Genomic DNA, 18,517 nt, shown 5'->3' on the forward strand with positions numbered 1-18,517 from the left:
AGTGTGTGTGGTATATTTATTTGAATGTATGTATCCTCCGGTCTGCCCTGCTGTATCTTTGTTCTGTTGTTATGACTCTGAAGACCTCCTTGAAAACGAGACGGTGAAACATCTCCAGGGGCTCATCCTCCAAACAAATAAATTCAAACTGATATCTTACTCTCAGACAGGGGAAAGAGACAGTTTTTCCTATTGATTCCTATTGATTACATTGAATTATCGGAAAGGCACACTCGCAAATACGGAACCTGATCATTTCTATTACTGACCAGACCCAAGCCCATGCTATATTACAACGCTAAGGTTACGTTAAGCGCTTTGTGTTGCATTTTTTGTATAAAAATCGCTCTATAAATAAAGTTTGATTGATTCATTCATTCCACAAAAATCTGCAGTTGAACAATATTAATTTTAGTTGTCTCCATCTGTATATTGGTCTATAGAATTCTGTGATGTCTCTGAATGCCAGCAGTTGTTTGATAATCAGGAAGTGCACATTAGCATGCAAGTCGTTGTTAGAAACCAGTGCAGAGTGTGATGTAATGCTGAGAGAGTGAAAAGTGCATAGAATCTCTTCTCGGTGAATAATTAGGATGCTCTGAATGCCTGAAGGTAAGTGAGGAATAACTTCGCATTTCAACCACTGCAAACGTTTAAAAAGAACTAGTTCAGTTTTTCACATTTTTAAGACAGCGGCTTTAAAGGGCCCATATGACGCTGTTTTCTGAGCCATGTTATAAGGCAGTTTCTTTATCAAAACATACCTGCAGTTTTTGGTTTTTTTCACAAGTTTAAGTTAAGTGTTGGGAAGGTTATGTTTCAAATGTATTCCCCTACAGATTACAGATTACATACCCCAAAATGTAGTTTGTAATGTAATCCATTAAATTACTTAAAATGAGTAACGTAATCTGAATACTTTGGATTACTTGATTTGCTGTAAAGAAGAAAAGATGAGGAAATCTTCACATCAGAAGTTTTGTCTGATAAAAGAAAATAAAAAGCCCAGACTTTACTGAACCAAATACAAAAATATTATTGATAGAAGAGGAGGAGACATGTCCACACAGCAGGATTTAGTCCTGTTAAATCCTGTTTGAGACAGTTTAGTATTGGTTTAGTCCTGGTTTAGTCCTAGTTTAGACCTGGGTTTAGATCTGGTTTAGTGTCTGGCAATGAGTGGAATTAACAGAAAAAAAAAACAAAAAACAAACAAACAAACAAAAAAAGGGATATAGTCCAAAATGTGAAAACAGGAAAATACTACCAAGTAATCATTTATTCCAACAAAGTATCTGTAATCTAATTACCACTCACTTAAACAGTAACTGTAACCGAATACAGTTACTCATAATTTGTACTCTGATTACATAACTCTGGTACATGTAATCTATTACTCCCCAACACTGCTAATAATGCAGGATTACTCAAAGATCAGTGAATGAAACAAAACACTCCAGGTCTGTTTTGAGGACGTAACATTCTCAAATGGTTCACATTTCACAAGAGTCCATTTTGCGTAATAAAGGACCTTTAAACAACAGTTGGAACTAAATGTACCAGTGTATCCACCAACACTTGCACACAGCACTGCCTTTAGCAAAGACAAACTACACTTGGAGAACACCACGCCACCGCCCACTAATCTAAGAAAACGCCGCGTTTGTGGGGAATGTTCTACAGTGTTGAGAAAAAGCTATTAGTCCAATAATTGGATTCTGCAATCTGGCTTGTTAGAGCAGCTTTCCATTTCCACAGCCACCTCCTGGGACATCAGCTGTTTGCCAATGATTGGAGGCTCGGCGGGCTGGAGATAAAGAACACAGCTCCCCAGCAGGCGGCCGTTAGCGCAGAGCCAGTGCAATATATCCTTGAGCTGTTGCCTCTGCTGCAGATTCATATCAGACAGAATGTAGCGGGGCGAAGGCTGAGGACGCTACATAAATGATTCATGCATCCATTTCAGGCTTGACATTTACTACAATGTGTGACAGTAGACAGGCACTAAATAAAATCTGGGCTTGTTGGCTTTCACAACCGCCGCGAAATGATGTACAGCGCGTTTCATCATCTAATCTAGCAAACTGGAGGATGCATATGTGAACGTCGGCGGCTCCTCTTGCGCTCTGTGGGTGGAATAGTAAATCGGGCTGGCTCACCTCGGGGGCGCCCAGTCGTGCCGCGTGCAGTCCAGCAGAGTGCCCACGTACGTCTTGTTCCTCCAGGTTACGTTCACGACCAGCATGCCTGTAAAAAACACAGAGAGAGCGTTTGATTAGGCGCTGAATTCAATCGGTACATTCACTATTTACATTTCATTAGGTTTGGAAATGGATAAACACTACAGAGCTGCTAACCATAACACGAAGAGGCTTTTGTAATCGGGTTTCAAATGCGACTAAAAGGGGCTGACAAAGCTAGTCTTAGTTGTGTTGTTGTGCTCTTGAGTCTTTGTACATTTCATGGTTTAGAACATAATATAATGTCTAATTACAAAAAATCCTGTATTTCCCATCCTGTGATCTGATGCAGCTCGCCATCTACTGACAGCAGAGGGAATTACCACAGAGAAAACGATAAAACTAAGTGGCCATAGCAGTTTGTCAAAGCCTGATCCTGTCAGATCTCAGAAGCTAAGCAAGGCTGGGTCTGGTTAGTACTTGGATGGGAGACACTGGGAAAATCAGGTGCCACAGGAGGGCGCCAGTCGTAAAAAACGGTTGTTGTGTCCTTAGGCAAGACATTTCACCCACATTGCCTAGTATGAAATATAAAAGTGGAGTGTGTGAGTGATGTTGGTGGTCGGAGGGGCTGATGGAGCAGATTGGCAGCCTCGCTTCAGTCAGCCTGAGGTCAGTGAGTAAATAATGCTCTGTAAAGCGTCTTCGAGTGTCTAAAAAGCGCTATATAAAACTGATGCATTATTATTATTATTATTAAGTAATGAGAAATATGTTCAGATATGAATGTAAAGAATAGAGATGTAACAATAATCGAAATATCGTGATGTCGTATCGTCAAAAGTCTTACAATAATACCAAGAGTTGTCACAATATATTGAATTTATTAGTGTAACGATATCCAAGTCTCACGATACGATATCGTCACGGTATGAACCTCCCAGGACGATATTTATTGTGATATCGTGGGAAAGCTCATGATATGGTGGGGAGGCTCACGATTAAGGGATGTAACAATATCCAAATGTCTCCATACGATATTTTCACGATATACATCTCACGGTGCAATATTTATTGTGATATTTTGTGGAGGTGAACAAAAATGTTAATATGACACTCTTTCCTCTTAAAATGCCTTGACAAGACTTAATCCCATTAACTAAGACTTAAAAGTGTTAGAACTGTTATTTCTTCTTGTAGTCTGGACTGAAATGGAGCAAAGGATCATGGTCTATGTAGTTCCCCCTGTCTTTTTTTTAGTTATTGCTGCACCAGAACTCTTCATTTAAGCAAAGAGACTTGTAATTTGGTATATTGTGATGGTCCATGATATTATTGTGAGAACTTTGATGATACGATATCATGATATTTCAGTTATTGTTACATCCCTAATTGAATTACAAGTTCCTTTGCTTAAACGCACTGTTTTAAAGAAGCAACAGCTATTAAACATTGGGAACTACACATCCCATGATTCATTTCATTGCAGACAACATGAAAAAATATGGTTTGAAATTGAATTACTGGGATTAGGATGGTAATGTTTCACACCAAAGTCTTGATATTTTAAAAAGCAAAAAGTATACGATTTACATAATACCGTACAGTGAGATTTGGATATGGTTACGTCCTTAGTAAAGAATGAGATTTGACGGCAGAAATGCTTAAAACTAGTCTGTTGATGATTTATAGACAAAAAACAAAACAAACAAAAAAAAAATGTGCAGGGCTTTTAACTATGACATTACAATCTCGGGCATCTCAAATAGTGTTTTGTGAAGCTCAGAGGCAAAGGGCATTTTGCAAGATCACTAAAAGCTGAGTAAATAACGTGAAATACATCCTGATATGTTTTTAATGAGGGAACAATATTCTAATGTGGTTACATGGTTAAAAGCTCCAAAAACATCTATTTAATATGTGTTCTTTAACCAAGTCATTTGTATTATACAGCTTACACAAAACATTACAGGGTCTTGCAACATCATTGCTAGAAATTGCACGACTTGAATGAACAAAATAGCCTCACTTCAACAGAATTAAATGATGCACTAACCATTATTATAATTCATTCATGTGTATCCAGGCAAACTCCAGTCTATTTGACCGTTCCCGTTATTAACAATACGCACACATCGCTCCGTTTGAACCCAGTACACTCTCCAGCCTGACATCCTGCAGTGCACTCGTCCTGACTCCATGTTGCCTGCTACAGTGGCAGATTCCCCCAAAGACCGTAACCAAGGAAACACAGCACGCACGCTCGCCATGTAAATGAGCCATCTCTCACAAGGAGACAAGATTTTTCACTTCTGCATCTCTGGAATTTACTACCACGAGGAGAGGAGCAAAAGCACAGCCGATACATATGCATCACCGCACTCTTTCATTTATTACACAATGTAGGCTGGAAAACCAACATACTCTGTGCTTCTCAATCTTTTTTCCATTGAAATTAGAGCTGCAAGATGAACTGAAATCAAATCGAAATAGCAATTTGACACGATTCACAACCAGTGTTGGGGAGATTACATGTACCAGAGTTATGTAATCAGAGTACAAATTATGAGTAACTGTATTCAGTTACATTTACTGTTTGAGTGAGTGGTAATTAGATTACAGTTACTTGTTGAAATAAATGGATTACACAGAGGTATTTTCTTGTTTTCACATTTTGAGCTATTCCCTTTTTTTTTTTTTTTTTTTTTTTTTTTCGGTAATTCCACTCATTGCCGGACACTAAACCAGGTCTAAAACCAGGTCTAAACCAGGTCTAAACCAGGTCTAAAACCAGGTCTAAACCTAGTCTAAACTAGGACTAAACCAGGACTAAAACCAGGTCTAAACCAGGTCCAAACCCGCTCTAAACCCAGGTCTAAACCAGGTCTAAACCAGGTCCAAACCCAGTCTAAAACCAGGTCTAAACCAGGACTAAACCAGAACTTGGGGTGTGTAATCTGTAATCTGTAGGGGAATACATTTTAAAAGTCACCTTCCCAACACTGTTCACAACTCAGTTTTTGAAGAACCTTCCATTTCCTCCACAAACTAACGTAAATGTTATTCTATGTTATATAAAAACTCCCAACCCTCTAGTTTAAATATGTACAAATGTTCTGAAGTGATTACTGTATTCATTATTTCAATTCATATTTTAATATTCTTGCAATTCTTCTTGGAACTTGGAACAGAACTCCATTATTAAAAAATTAAAAATAGAAAAACTAATCAAAATCGCAATGCTTCAGATATTTTACCCAGAATTGTTCGGGCTTAATTTGAAAACTGGAATAAGACATCGACACTAACAACAGTGTGAAGTGAGGCATTTATAACAAATAAACTAACAGCGTGGCTTTGACCAACATAACATATCAACAAATTGTCCCTATGGAGATAAATACACACGTTGATTGACACATGAAACTGACCGAACCAAGTCAGAATTAGAAAAACAAAAGTGTGTCATATGCACTTTAGACGTCCTATATTACATAAAATTGAACTTTTGTGAGTTTTTAGCCATGTTATAATGACTCACCAACAATGTTTTGTTTCATTCAGACATGTTTGAGTAACCATTACTAGTCTGGCTATATCTCCAAAGCTCAAAATGTTCTGTTCCACCTTATGATGTCATGAAGTGGTAGTTTTCAAGTTAACAGCTCCTTTTTTACCTTTAGTTCAGTCGAGATTTGCAATTCCAGGGCTGAAATCATTAAAATGATTCTAGTGAAGATGTACGAAGTTAAAAAACACAGTTGCCACATTTATATGAGAGATTTAATTCCGAATAATTCCTGAATACAAATTAATTACGCTTTAAAAAGACCATGGAAACACTTAATTCCTAATGAAAATGATTATTCGGAATTAAACTTCATTCCAAAGTAAGTGGCTGGTTTGTACTGATTTTACAGCCGAATTCATGTATTTCTTGATCACGTAAACATTTATTCTTCTTAGAAATAATGTGGGTGGTTCAGTTCATGCTCGTTGTGTCGCCCTTCTGACACAATCCAGACGATCCGGCTCCACCAGTCCTGGCTTCGGACTTTCATCCACGTCTCTTTGGATTTGTGAGCGGGATGTGGGAGTGGGCTGAGGTAGAGCAGCCTCACACTCACTTTGTCTTCTTCCTCCTTCTCCGACACTCTTCCCTTCTCCTCCTCAGCTTCACAGACGTAAAGTGTGATGACAGAATTCTCAAGCTGCTGATTAAATATCATCGGAACAACTACGCTAAAAGTTTTATCATGTTTGTGTCCGTGGTGTAACGACAAACCGAGATGACAGAAAAGCCGGGAGCAGCTGAAGTGTGTGTTTTCTTCCGGTCGACGTAAATACATTGGTGTCTCTGTCCAATCAGAACCTTCCCCACCACCAGACGTTGAGCGGAATTAAATAAAGACGATTTAATCTCAATTCTGAATTATTATTTCAATGTAAACTTGAAGGAGAATATTTAAATTCTGAACTATTTAATTCAGAACAAGTAATTCAGAATTAAAAAAACATCATGTAAACGTGGCCAATGTATCAACATGTTTTATAACTCCTCCCTCTCTCTGCACTCCACACTAAGTCACTCCCCCTTCAGAGCACTACCACAACACAATCAGTGTGCACATTAGTTTCAGCCATTATCCATACAGATTGGCTGATATCAATATGCAATACTGATATTTGATGAAAAAACATCATGTAAACGTGGCTTGTGACGCACTTCCTGTATCACCATATGACATCACAAGGTGGAACAGAGCGTTTTCCGTTAAAGACGTATGAATGAAACAAAAAACAACTCCAGGTCTGTTTGTGTTGAGGAAACATTTCTTCACAGCTCAGAAACTCGTGTCATATAGGAGCTTTTAAGAAGATGACCTCACCTAATGGCGTCGCTTCCACTTGCATTAATGAAACTAAACACTGCATTTGAAAAGAAGACGCGGCGTAATAAGTCTGTTTTGGATGCCGGCAGCAGCAGCAGCAGCAGCAGTCGCAGTAGCAGCTCGGGGCTTGTGGATTCAGTGGGAACATTGGGTTTGACAGGCGGTTATGGAGTGGGTAAGAAAAGCTCTTTGACTTCACTGGTATTGCTACAATCTGTCACACTTAGGAGCCAGGCGCTGCCACTGGGAAACAGAGAATTCAGTGTGAGGTGTACACAATCTGAGCAGACACTCGAGAGCGCGTTTTGAATTTAAAATTAGTTCAACGGGATCACGCAGAGGTCCGGTTCTTCTCGAATGCTGCTCTGCTAGTGACAGTGTACAAGGCCGTCGTGTCAGCAGAATACCGTATGGACGAGATGTGTAAAGTTAGACGGAGTACATGGACACAGGGGTACTGCATGTGGTAATGTGGTAACAGTATATAACCATAGTGCCAATGATGTCATACGTGTGAATTCACTCTCTAGAATCCGATGTAGTCGCAGAAGGTGGGCTGTAACATTACTCGACGGGTGAGGGACTCTGTAACTTTTTTGGTTGGCGGTTCGTCACTTGCTTGTTTCTAAGGATATCTCATGCTCTGTCTGGAATGTTCCACTGTGTGACATTAAACTAGCCTGATTCATCAGCCGGTTTCTACAAAGTGAAACCGTCTGACCTCACAGTGTTAGATTTTGTTCGCTCAACGGTAGGCGGGTACTTTTTATTTAACCAATCGCTGCTGTTTGGCTGTGACGTATGTAAAGCGCCACAAACGGGGTTAACAGGGCTTATAGGCGAGTTTCAGCTGAAGCCATTTGTTATTAAAAGCCCGCGTTGCATGCTGGGAAATATTTTGGTCGGAGGCAAGAAACAGGATAGCGGTCAAACACAGTGCGTAACCTCGTGTATTTATCCCCGATAATGGGAAATTCCTGCTGCATTATCGGATGCACAAATAGAAGCACGGAAGAAGGAAAATGTCTTTTTCATATTCCGAGTGAAAAGAACCACTAACGGTGAATTAAACGGCTTTCAAACATCCACAGAGCAAACGTAGAAGATCCTAACAAACCATGGACTCCAACAAGTTCAACAACACATCGAGACTCTTTCTGCTGTGAATGGCCCAGGAGTTTCCACCAAGTCATTGTGGATATCACCAAAGTGAATATTTGTCCAGGTAGTTGGCGATTCTGACCAGAAATTTGGTTTCTTCCACCTTTTGCGGAGTCGCCTCTCCACAGATCTGACCTGTAACTTGGTCTGGTTTGGTCTCCGTGAACATAATAGGGATGGAAGAATAACCGAAATATCGTGATATTGTAACGTCAAAAGTCTCACAAAAATATCCTGGACCATCACAATATATCGAATTACTAATTTCTTTGCTTAAATTTATTGTTATGGTGCAGCAATAACTAAAAAAAAAACAGACAGAACTACATAGACCATGATGCTTTGCTCTATTTTAGTCCAGTCTACATTATAAAACAACTGTTATTAAGCACGTTTAAATCTGAATTATTTGGGTTATGAAATAAAAGCAGCATATTCACAATTTGGTCAGCTTCCGCAAAATATCGCAATAAATATCGTACCGTGAGGTGCATATCGTGACAATATCGTATCGAGAGATTTGGATATCGTTACATCTCTAGTTAATGTCATACAGTGAAACACAAAGCAAGAAAAGCTCCACCAGAAAAGTTACAGTTCAATGAGTTATTAACAACATATTAAGATCACTATGTTACCTTTTATTGTTTTGAAAATGCAATATTCGTCGAAAACAACGTATCAACAAGTTTCATTTTTGTTCCTGCTCATGAAACTACTGCACATCACGTCAGGTTTGTGAAGTTGTTGAACACTTTTGTGTCACGTTTTGGTATATTTACAGAGAATAGTCTTGGGGGGGCATGGGTGACGTAGGCTTGTGGGCGGGGCGTTGCACAGAATCTTACAACTAATAGGGTCCGAGAGAGATCACTAGATTACTCAAACACACACGAATGACATCTAAAACCTCTTCACACTGCAAAAAAACAATATCTCGGTAAGTTAAAATGACTTAAATGAAGAACTTTATTTGAGTCGATTCAACTTGACAAGTCAAATGATCGACCAACGGAATAAGTGTTTTTCTTAATCCAAGCAACATTCGATTCTGTTTCTTATTTTAAGTGCAAAGAGTTGTTGTTTTTCTTATTTTAAGTGTAGCAAGATGCATTTTCGTATTTTAAGTACAAAAAGTCTTGTTCCACTGGCAGATCGTTTTACTTGTCAAGTGAAATTGACTCAAATCGTGGTCAAACTTTGTTAATTCAAGTCATCTTAACTTGGCTAGATTTCAGTTTTTGCGGTGCAGACATGTCTTTGATGAGGGAACGACGTTATAACACGATGGAAAGCTACAAAAATGCATAATACCCATCTTACCAAACAGAAAAGAAACAAATGTTGAAGCGGTTTCAATAAATTGTCGAATATTTCCACTCCACAAACCCAAGATCGATTATGTGGCTTAAAGCTGCACTGTGTAACTTTTCTGGTGGAGGATCCGTCCTTCACCTGCTTCTATCCATGGAGATGTTGCCTGGAATGTTCCACAGTAAGTTTTTAGGTCAATAAAAGCGATTGTTATTGAGTAAATGCAAGATGGATACGTTTAATTCCATACCGGGATATTCCAGACAAAACATCATAGCAAAACTCCACCAGAAAAGTTACACAATGCAACTTTAATGATGTTTCTAGTGTTAAAAATACAACTTGTTGAAATTAGTAAAGACATAACTCCATCTCCATGTGATCTGACATTGAATCTCCAAACTTATGATCCACACATGTTGTATTTTTTGTGCTCCATAAACTTGCCATGTTAATCTCACGGTTTAAAGTCCTTTCAAGCCAAGCAGAGTTGAATAATGGCACCGAGCTATTGTGAAAAAATCATTTCACTTTTGTTGATTTACACCGACAGATAAGACGCTGAACTTTGGGCCAATTTCTGTTTCATGTGGATAGGCCCGGTAATTACACAGATATGAACCATAAACCAGGGCAGTAAATCTTAAACTAGTTTCAGTATGAATTTTAGTCATGATAAGAGTTGAGTCTTAACTTCTGGTAAACACTAAGAACCAAGACACTGCAGCCTGCTGACCTGAAGAGTAACAGATTCTGAAGTTCGATGACTGATGATAAATGATAATACTGAAACTAATTTACGCCACTGACACAACAACACAAGAGCAGATTTATACCAGGGGCCGGTCAAGTGGTAACAAAGGGAAACGGGCAGATTTTTGACATTCAAATGTCTCTTATTCAGAAACTAGAGGGACTATTGAAATAAGTAAAGTATCAGAATGTAGGAAAGAGTTACACTCCAACAGGGTCAAGTTAAACCTGTGATATTCTTTCAAGTTGTTGACAAAAAATTAAAAAACTCATGTTGGTAACGGAGGAAATGAAATATGCAGCACTTTTTGGGCAGTAAATCCAAACAGTGATAACTCTTGGTTCTCACTTCCATATCCTTAACAAACTGGTTTGAATATTTGCTTCATATAGTTTTCTACCATATGGTACAAGATTAGGTTGAAAAACCTCTTACTTTTTGACTCATGAGATTTTTTTATTAAGAAAGGTCATGGTAACGGAGGGAAAAGTAACGGAGGGAAAATTGTGCAAACAAGTAGAAGGTGCAGGATTTTACATCATTTGTCAACTTTTTTCTTCCGAATACTTTAATATTACTTCAAAATGAAAGGAAACTATTTCTATAAAATATGTCAGTCCTTCCAAGCAAATTTTTATCATTTTAAATACTTTTTTTTTTTTAATCCTGTACCTTCATCAACAGTTCAAAGATGGAATAACACAAGATATGATGAAATACATCCATTTATTGACATGATTTGCAGGTCTTTGAAATTTGGAAAATATTTTTTGTTCCATGTTTCATACATGGTCTGTTTTAAAACATATTTAACTTTAGAACCAAAAATGGTACAGAAAAAAGGTCAACAGTTTCATAAACTAGAGTACATATGTATCTGTTCAATACATTTTTATATCAGATGCATTAACTTGAATTTTTGGCCTTGCTGTTTACTTCTGCTTGACCGGGCCCATTATTACAAATTATTATTATTATCAAATATTATTAAATATTATTCATAAATCACAATATATCATCCATTGTTTTGTTTTCGTTTCGGGACATATCGTGATATATTGAATCACGACATGCATATCGTGAAATGTATCATATTATCAGACTCACCCCTAGTAGTTTTCAAGTCACCAACCACCTTTCGCCTTTTGTTTAGTCGAGATTATCAGTTCCAGGGCTGAAATGATCCAAATGATTCTGATTCTGAAGGTGTGTGGAGTTTGTATTTTCTGTTTTGAGAGGAAAAACTCAGTCTCAACTTTGCGGGGTGCGTGCAAATGAAACAAAACAAAAACACAAAACTCCGGGTATTTTCGAGACGAGGAAACAACATTCTAACACAGATGAGAAAAATGGGGTAATGTGGGACTTTTTAAAGCCGGTGGAAAATGCATGTTGTTGTTGTTGTGCGGGGGTTCGTGCCGGTGCTGCAGCGGAGCCTCTTAAGTGAATAAACAGCCCTCCGTGCGAGCTGCAGCCGGTGCATTCCTGCTCCGTTAGCTCAGTCCTTCTCTCTCTCCTCGCTGCGTAGGCTCGCTCTGGTGGCACGCTGAGGTCATCCTGGGCGGGGGGAGGGGACAGGGGGAAGGGGGAAGGGGGCAGTAAATCCGCACGGCACTACTGCGAAACGTTATGGCTTTTAATGCAGGATTTATACACTCCCCGTTTTAACTTCCAAATATAACGGCTTGATGGTTTAATGGGGTTTAATGACCGCGAGGCTGGAGCGACGCTAAACTTGGACAGAGCTGAATGAATGTTACGGGCGGGACTATCGCGGTCACTCCTGTATCCACTTAAAGCTCCATTGTGTCACTTTTCTGGTATAGGGTTCGTCAAATGTTTTACAGTGTGGTATTCAGTGTTGGGACGGTGACTTTTAAAATGTATTCTCCTACAGATTACAGATTACATACCCCAAAATGTAGTTTGTAACGGAATCCATTAAATTACTTAACGTGAGTAATGTAATCTGAATACTTTGGATTACTTGATTTTCTGTAGAAGAGCAAAGACTAGGATATCGTAACATATGAAGTTTTGTCTGCTATAAGAAAATAAAAAGCCCAGACTTTACTGAACCAAATTAAAAATATTATTGATAAAAGACGAGGAGACACGTCCACACAGCAGGATTGAGTCCTGTTAAATCCTGTTTTAGACCTGGTTTAGACCTGGTTTAGTCCTGGTTTAGTCCTGGTTTAGTCCTGGTTTAAACCTGGTTCAGACCTGGTTTAGACCTGGTTTAGTCCTGGTTTAGTACTGGTTTAGACCTGGTTTAGTCCTGGTTTAGTCCTGGTTTAGACCTGGTTTAAACCTGGTTTAAACCTGGTTTAGACCTGGTTTAGACCTGGTTTAGACCTGGTTCAGACCTGGTTTAGTCCTGGTTTAGTCCAAAATATGAAAACAGGAAAATACTACCAAGTAATCCATTTATTCCAACAAAGTAACTGTAATCCAACTACCACTCACTGAAACAGTAACTGTAACTGAATACAGTTACTCATAATTTGTACTCTGATTACATAACTCTGGTACATGTAATCTGTTACTCCCCAACACTGGTGGTATTAAACCTTTCTATCTTCATGGAGACTAATCCAGCCCAAGTTGCAGGTCAGATCTGTGGAGAGGCGACCTCGCTCACAGTCAGAATGTTGTTTTTCTAGATATTTTCAGTTATAAAACCTCCTGTAATTGAATAAATGTAAGGTAGAGCTGTTTAATGTCACACCGTGGAACATTCCAGGCAGAACAATGACTTTTGTTTCATTCACACTAAGGCTGGGGATCATTCAGAATTTGCCGATACGATACATATCGCAATACATGGACCACGATACATATTTCGATACAGTGATCTTATGATTCGATATAATTCAATACATATATATATTTCAAATCAGTTCGAATAAAAAATAATGTCTAAATCATGGCTGTGATACTAAAAGACTTTGTTAAACCACTTCTTGTGCAAAGTGGGAGCATTGCACTTTTTTTTTTTTTTTTTTTTCTTTTGAGGCAATAAGGAGAATTTGGTAACACTTTATAATAACTACACCTTATTTAGCCTTAATAAAGCATGAACAAAGACTTAATAATGATTCACGATTAGTAACTACTTAATTACCACCTGAATTAGCACTTAACTTGCACTTAATTCACCTGTGCTGTAAATAGTTACTCAGTACTTCTTAATTACTCATGAACTAACCATTTGTGTGCATTTGTAAATGTATATTTAAGTACAAATTTGAGCATTTATTCATGATTATTAAGCCAGGAGAGAATGATTTACTAATAATGCATTATTGTTTCTCTGGAATTTGATCAACTTTAACAAATGCTTAATGAACATAATTCGTCTTCACTTTAGAAAAGCTCTCAGAAAGACTTAACTAACAGATAACAGCTGCTGCTGAATGATCATTGCATTACATTATTAGTAAATCATTCTCTCATAGCTTACTGATGATTAATAAATGTTCAAATGTGAACTTAAATATACATTTGTAAACATGCAAATGGTTAGTTCACGAGTAATTAAGAAGTACTGAGTTACTATTTACAGCACAGGCAAATTAAGTACAAGTTAAGTGCTAATTCAGGTAGTAATTAAGTAGTTACTAAGCATGAATCATTATTAACTAAGTCTTTGTTCATGCTTTATTAAGGCTAAATAAGGTGTAGTTATTATAAAGTGTTACTGAGAATTTTTTGTTTTACTTATAGACTTGATATTTTGCACATTTGCAGCTGAGGCCTTAAATTAAACATGTTTTATGTCCAAAAAGTTGTTTATACATGTTTATTGTGTGTTTTGTATAAAAGTGTGTGATTTTTTTCTTTCTATTTCTGGTCCTGTAGATTTTATTACAGCCATATGACACAACTACAGCAGCAGTGGCGAGGATAAATGTACTAAAATTACTCTTAGGTCTGGAAGGGTTAATGTTGTTTCCTTTTGAGCGTTGGAGATGTAGACAGACAACTCCAGGTATATTTATTGAGTTGGAAACACATTTTAGGTCACGAGAATCAGTTTTGTGTAATATAGGCCCTTTAAAAGCTCAGAACGTTAAGTAAACAAGTCCCTCCCGCGTAACATGTCCCCTTTAAATCCTCGTGTAAAGCGGTTCTATATGTTTACAGGAACCCGCTGACTCTTGGCCGCGTCCCTCTTCCTGCTTTAGAAGAGATCAGGAGGGCTGCCAACCGGCCCCTGTCATCTGTGCGAGCGCGGGGCCCGGCCAGAGAGCTCCCGCCCGCGCTTCACATTTCTGACACATTAAGAGGAGGCCCAGCGCTCACCCACCCACCCACCTCCTCTACCCCCGGGCACGCCGCCACTCCAAGCACTCAGCACAAAACGCTCCCTGGCAGACGGCCCTGGCACCTCCGCGGCCGGCCCTTCGTCGCGATTTGGAGCCACTCCGTCCGCGCACCTCTGTCTGCGAAATTTATTCTGACGTGTAGATTCCCGAGCGCCGTTCGAAGTAAATATTGATACTGTGAGGTGACGTCATTTCGTTGGAGAGGTGTGAGGAGGGTCTGCATATATGTCTATGGTAGAATGTTCAGTGGTGTCCAAGAAAAGTCTGAACATGGAAAATGGATTTAAACGGCACATTTTCAGGAGGCTGTGATGAAACAGAGCGTTCGTGGTCGTGTTTAGGTGTTTGATTTGAACAAAAAGGTGAGTGACAACTGAAAAATGGTTGGCTACTAGGGCTGGGGATCATTCAGAATTTGCCAATACCAAACATATTGCGATGCATAGGCCACGATACGACACATATCTCGATACAGTGAGCTTACGATTCAATATAATTCAATACGATATATTTCAAATCAGTTCGATACGGTCTAATAAAAAATGTCTAAATCATGGCTGTGATACTAAAAGTCTTTGTTGAACCACTTCTTGTGCAATGTGAATATGAAACACAAACATTTTAATCATCAAAACTGTCAAAATGTTGCATAAACAAGTTTCCTTCCTCTAAACAATCAACAAAACTGTAGCTGTAACAACATAATTTAGTAAAATATACCAAAAAACCCCAAAAATACAGCAGCCCACGATATTAAACAATACGATATATCGATATTTCAATATTTCTGCACACCCCTGTTGGCTACTGTCATGTTATTTGAGAGGGACTTGTTTAACAGCACAAATCAGCTCATCTGTTGTAGTTTAATTGAATTCTTTCTGGTCAGACTGTGTTCAAATGAAGTTCAGATTAAAGTCTAACATGAGTAGTGCCTCCAGTTAGAATCACACCCCCGAGAATGTTGATGAAGTATCAACAGTGAGTAGCTTCCAGGCTCGCAGTTATTAAAAGCCATTAAACCATCAACCGTTACATCTGGATGTTAAATCTGTATAAATCCAGCATTAAAGCGCCTATTATGCTATTTTCTGATCTGTTAAAATGTTGTTTCCTCACACAAACATACTTGGAGTTAAAAGCATTAATCCGACATATTTGAACTGCACTATACTGTACACTAGTGTTTTTAGCTTAATTATTTTAATTTTAATTATTATCAAAATGTAATTTCGATTGCTTTGTATGTCTAGTAGTGTTGTAGTCAAGAGCGCACTAATCAAGACCAAGACCTGTCCAACACCACAGGGTCCAGAGACCAGGACAAGACCAAGACTTTTAAAAGGCTGAGACCGAAACAAGACCCGAGACCACGGCCCATCGAGACCAAATCAAGACCAAACTGGAAAAAAAAACAATATCTAGGTAAATTTTAAAAATGATCTACCAATGGAATAAGTGTGTTTTTCTTAATTCAAGCAACATTCGTTTTTGGTTTTCATTTTAACTGCAAAATGATGTTGTTTTTCTTATTTTAAATGCAGCCAGATGTATTTTCATATTTTCATACAAAAGTCGTTTTCCATTGGCAGATCATTTTACTTGTCAAGTGAAATTTACTCAAATCGTGATAAAACTTTCTGAATTCAAGTCATCTTGACTAGATTTTGTATTTTGCAGTGCATCTTTGTCATTTTTGACATTTATTTGTATTTTACAGTTATTTTGGTGCATATATATATATCAATGTTTTTATAAATCTATCTCCATTTTATCACTCGTCGAGCCTCAGACTGAGACAAGACCGAGTCCAAGCGTCTTCAAGTCCGAGACAAGACCAAGACCGTAAAAAAACGGTCCACTAATGCCTAGTACATGTGAAGAAACTGACAATAAAAGCTAATTTTGTGAACTTTGATATTTAGGCTAAGTTAAGTTCTTTACTCAAACTGAAAACACATTAAATGGTATTACAGGAAATACTGCCAACTGTCCGTGTCTTCTGTGCATGTGCAGAGCCAGAGGAGACGAGTCTAATTTAAACAGATTTATCAAAATGTTTATAAACCCGGGAATTACGATTGAGGAGTCATGAATCGAATCTCAAAGATCCCAATAACACATCTGGAGAAGCTGATGTGTAATCTGACACCTACTGTGTGTAACAGCACAGTCTGATTTACATTAGATGCAGACTAGGAGAGGCATTCAGCTGCATGAGGTAAGAAACAGCAGACATGTGTTTAGATGTCAATTCACTCATTTTTTCTCAGCAGTGGTGACAAATTACGGTCTCTCCAGAGCACACGTTGTTTTGTTTTGGTCCGTTGTTTTGTTAAAGTGAAAGTGAAACCCCGAGGAGCTTCAGTGTTTATTTGTGCTGCGGAGAACAAAATAGAAACGCCGTTCTGAAAATCAAATGCTCAATGTCAACAAGATGTCGCTTATCTATATTTGCCAAAAGTGTGGTTATATGTGTCATTTTATTAGTAATTCCAGCTGCAAAGTTTAGTGCTAATGCTTTCTAGACGCCGCTGAAGGCCGCGTCGTGGTCTGGGCTCGTGGTCTGAGATGATTTGAATTTGGTTGTGTCGAGGACTTGGATTTCTCAGCGCATGTAAACGTAGTGACTAAGAGAAGCCCCAGCACTCGGCCCAGTACCCCCTGCACCCCCCCCATCCCCGGGCAGCCCGTCTCTCCAGGCACTCAGCACAAAGCGGCCCCTGGCACTCGGCCCTGGCACCTCACAGACTGGCCCTTCATCGCGAGGAGCCCGTGTTTCTGCAGCGCGCGGCCAGTCCGGAGCTCCATCTGTCAGGCTGCAGGGGAGATGTGTGAGCGCTGTGCTACTGAGGAGGGCTTTGAACACTCTAATGCAGTGATTATGATGAACGGCACGAGGATTCTTACAGTAATGACCCGCGAGCATACAAATGAACACTTAAAACAACATCGCCGTGAGATCGCCTTCAACAAAGACATAATCGCAACATGGTGGTGTCAAGGTGAAGTTATGGTCCCCGTAAGTGAATGTCATCCTTCACTGAGGCTGGGATTAAGTCTGGCAGGAGCACATGGGCAGGAACACATGAACAGGAACACATGGGCAGGAGCACATGGACAGGAGCACCGTTACTCTTGTGTTATGTGTTTACATTATGTGTTGATGTGGGATGACTCCACAGTAGGGATGGTTTTTCAGCTAATATTTATCTGTGATATTGGAGGATTTCCCCACATATCGTGCCGATACTGAACATTTTGCCAACGTCTGGCACCAATATTGGCACCAGTATTTTTCCTGCACTGCCCTGGAGTCATTCCCAGTTTATCCTCTGTTCAAAAAGACTCATCTGATGCCCAGACTACAGAGTTCAAATATGAATTGATATCCCAAAACAATACATTTAAAGTCAAAGTCAAAAGTCAACTTGTAAACATTTCAGACGACCCCTACACCCCGTCATGTGGAGAACATGCAAACTCCACACACTCCTCATCGACATTACTACAATATCAAACTGACTAAATAGTCCAATGTCTATGATGTTAAAGAGTAAATACTAGGAGTGTAACGATATACAAATCTCTCAGTACAATATTTATTGTGATATTTTGTTGAGGCTAACAAAACTGTGAATATACCACTTTTTTCTTTTTAAAATGCCGTGACAAGGCTTTGGTTCTGTTATAATCCAAAGAATTAAGATTTAAAAGATTTAAAAGTGTTTATAACAGTTATTTCTTCATGTAATCTGCACTGAGACTGAGCAAAGGATCATGGTCTATGTAGTTCCTATGTAGTGACTCCAGCACTATATCTAATAATTTAAGCAAAGACAGTTGTAATTCGATATAATGTTCTGGGCCACGATATTATTGTGA

General features: G+C 38.8%; 1 protein-coding gene across 2 annotated transcripts in view; it reads right to left on the reverse strand.

Annotated features, from left to right (window-relative positions):
• LOC110165489 (zinc finger protein 609-like) overlaps positions 1-18,517 on the reverse strand; it is a 287,085-nt gene that overhangs the window by 22,368 nt on the left and 246,200 nt on the right. For both annotated transcript variants that reach the window (XM_055154450.1, XM_055154449.1), the window contains exon 4: positions 2,160-2,247. In XM_055154450.1, coding sequence (XP_055010425.1) covers positions 2,160-2,247 — 88 coding nt within the window. The remainder of the gene's footprint in view (positions 1-2,159; positions 2,248-18,517) is intronic.

This window comes from Boleophthalmus pectinirostris, unplaced genomic scaffold (assembly GCF_026225935.1).
Source record: "Boleophthalmus pectinirostris isolate CB_2022bp ecotype Guang Dong unplaced genomic scaffold, ASM2622593v1 HiC_scaffold_19, whole genome shotgun sequence".
Taxonomy (NCBI): Eukaryota; Metazoa; Chordata; class Actinopteri; order Gobiiformes; family Gobiidae; genus Boleophthalmus; species Boleophthalmus pectinirostris.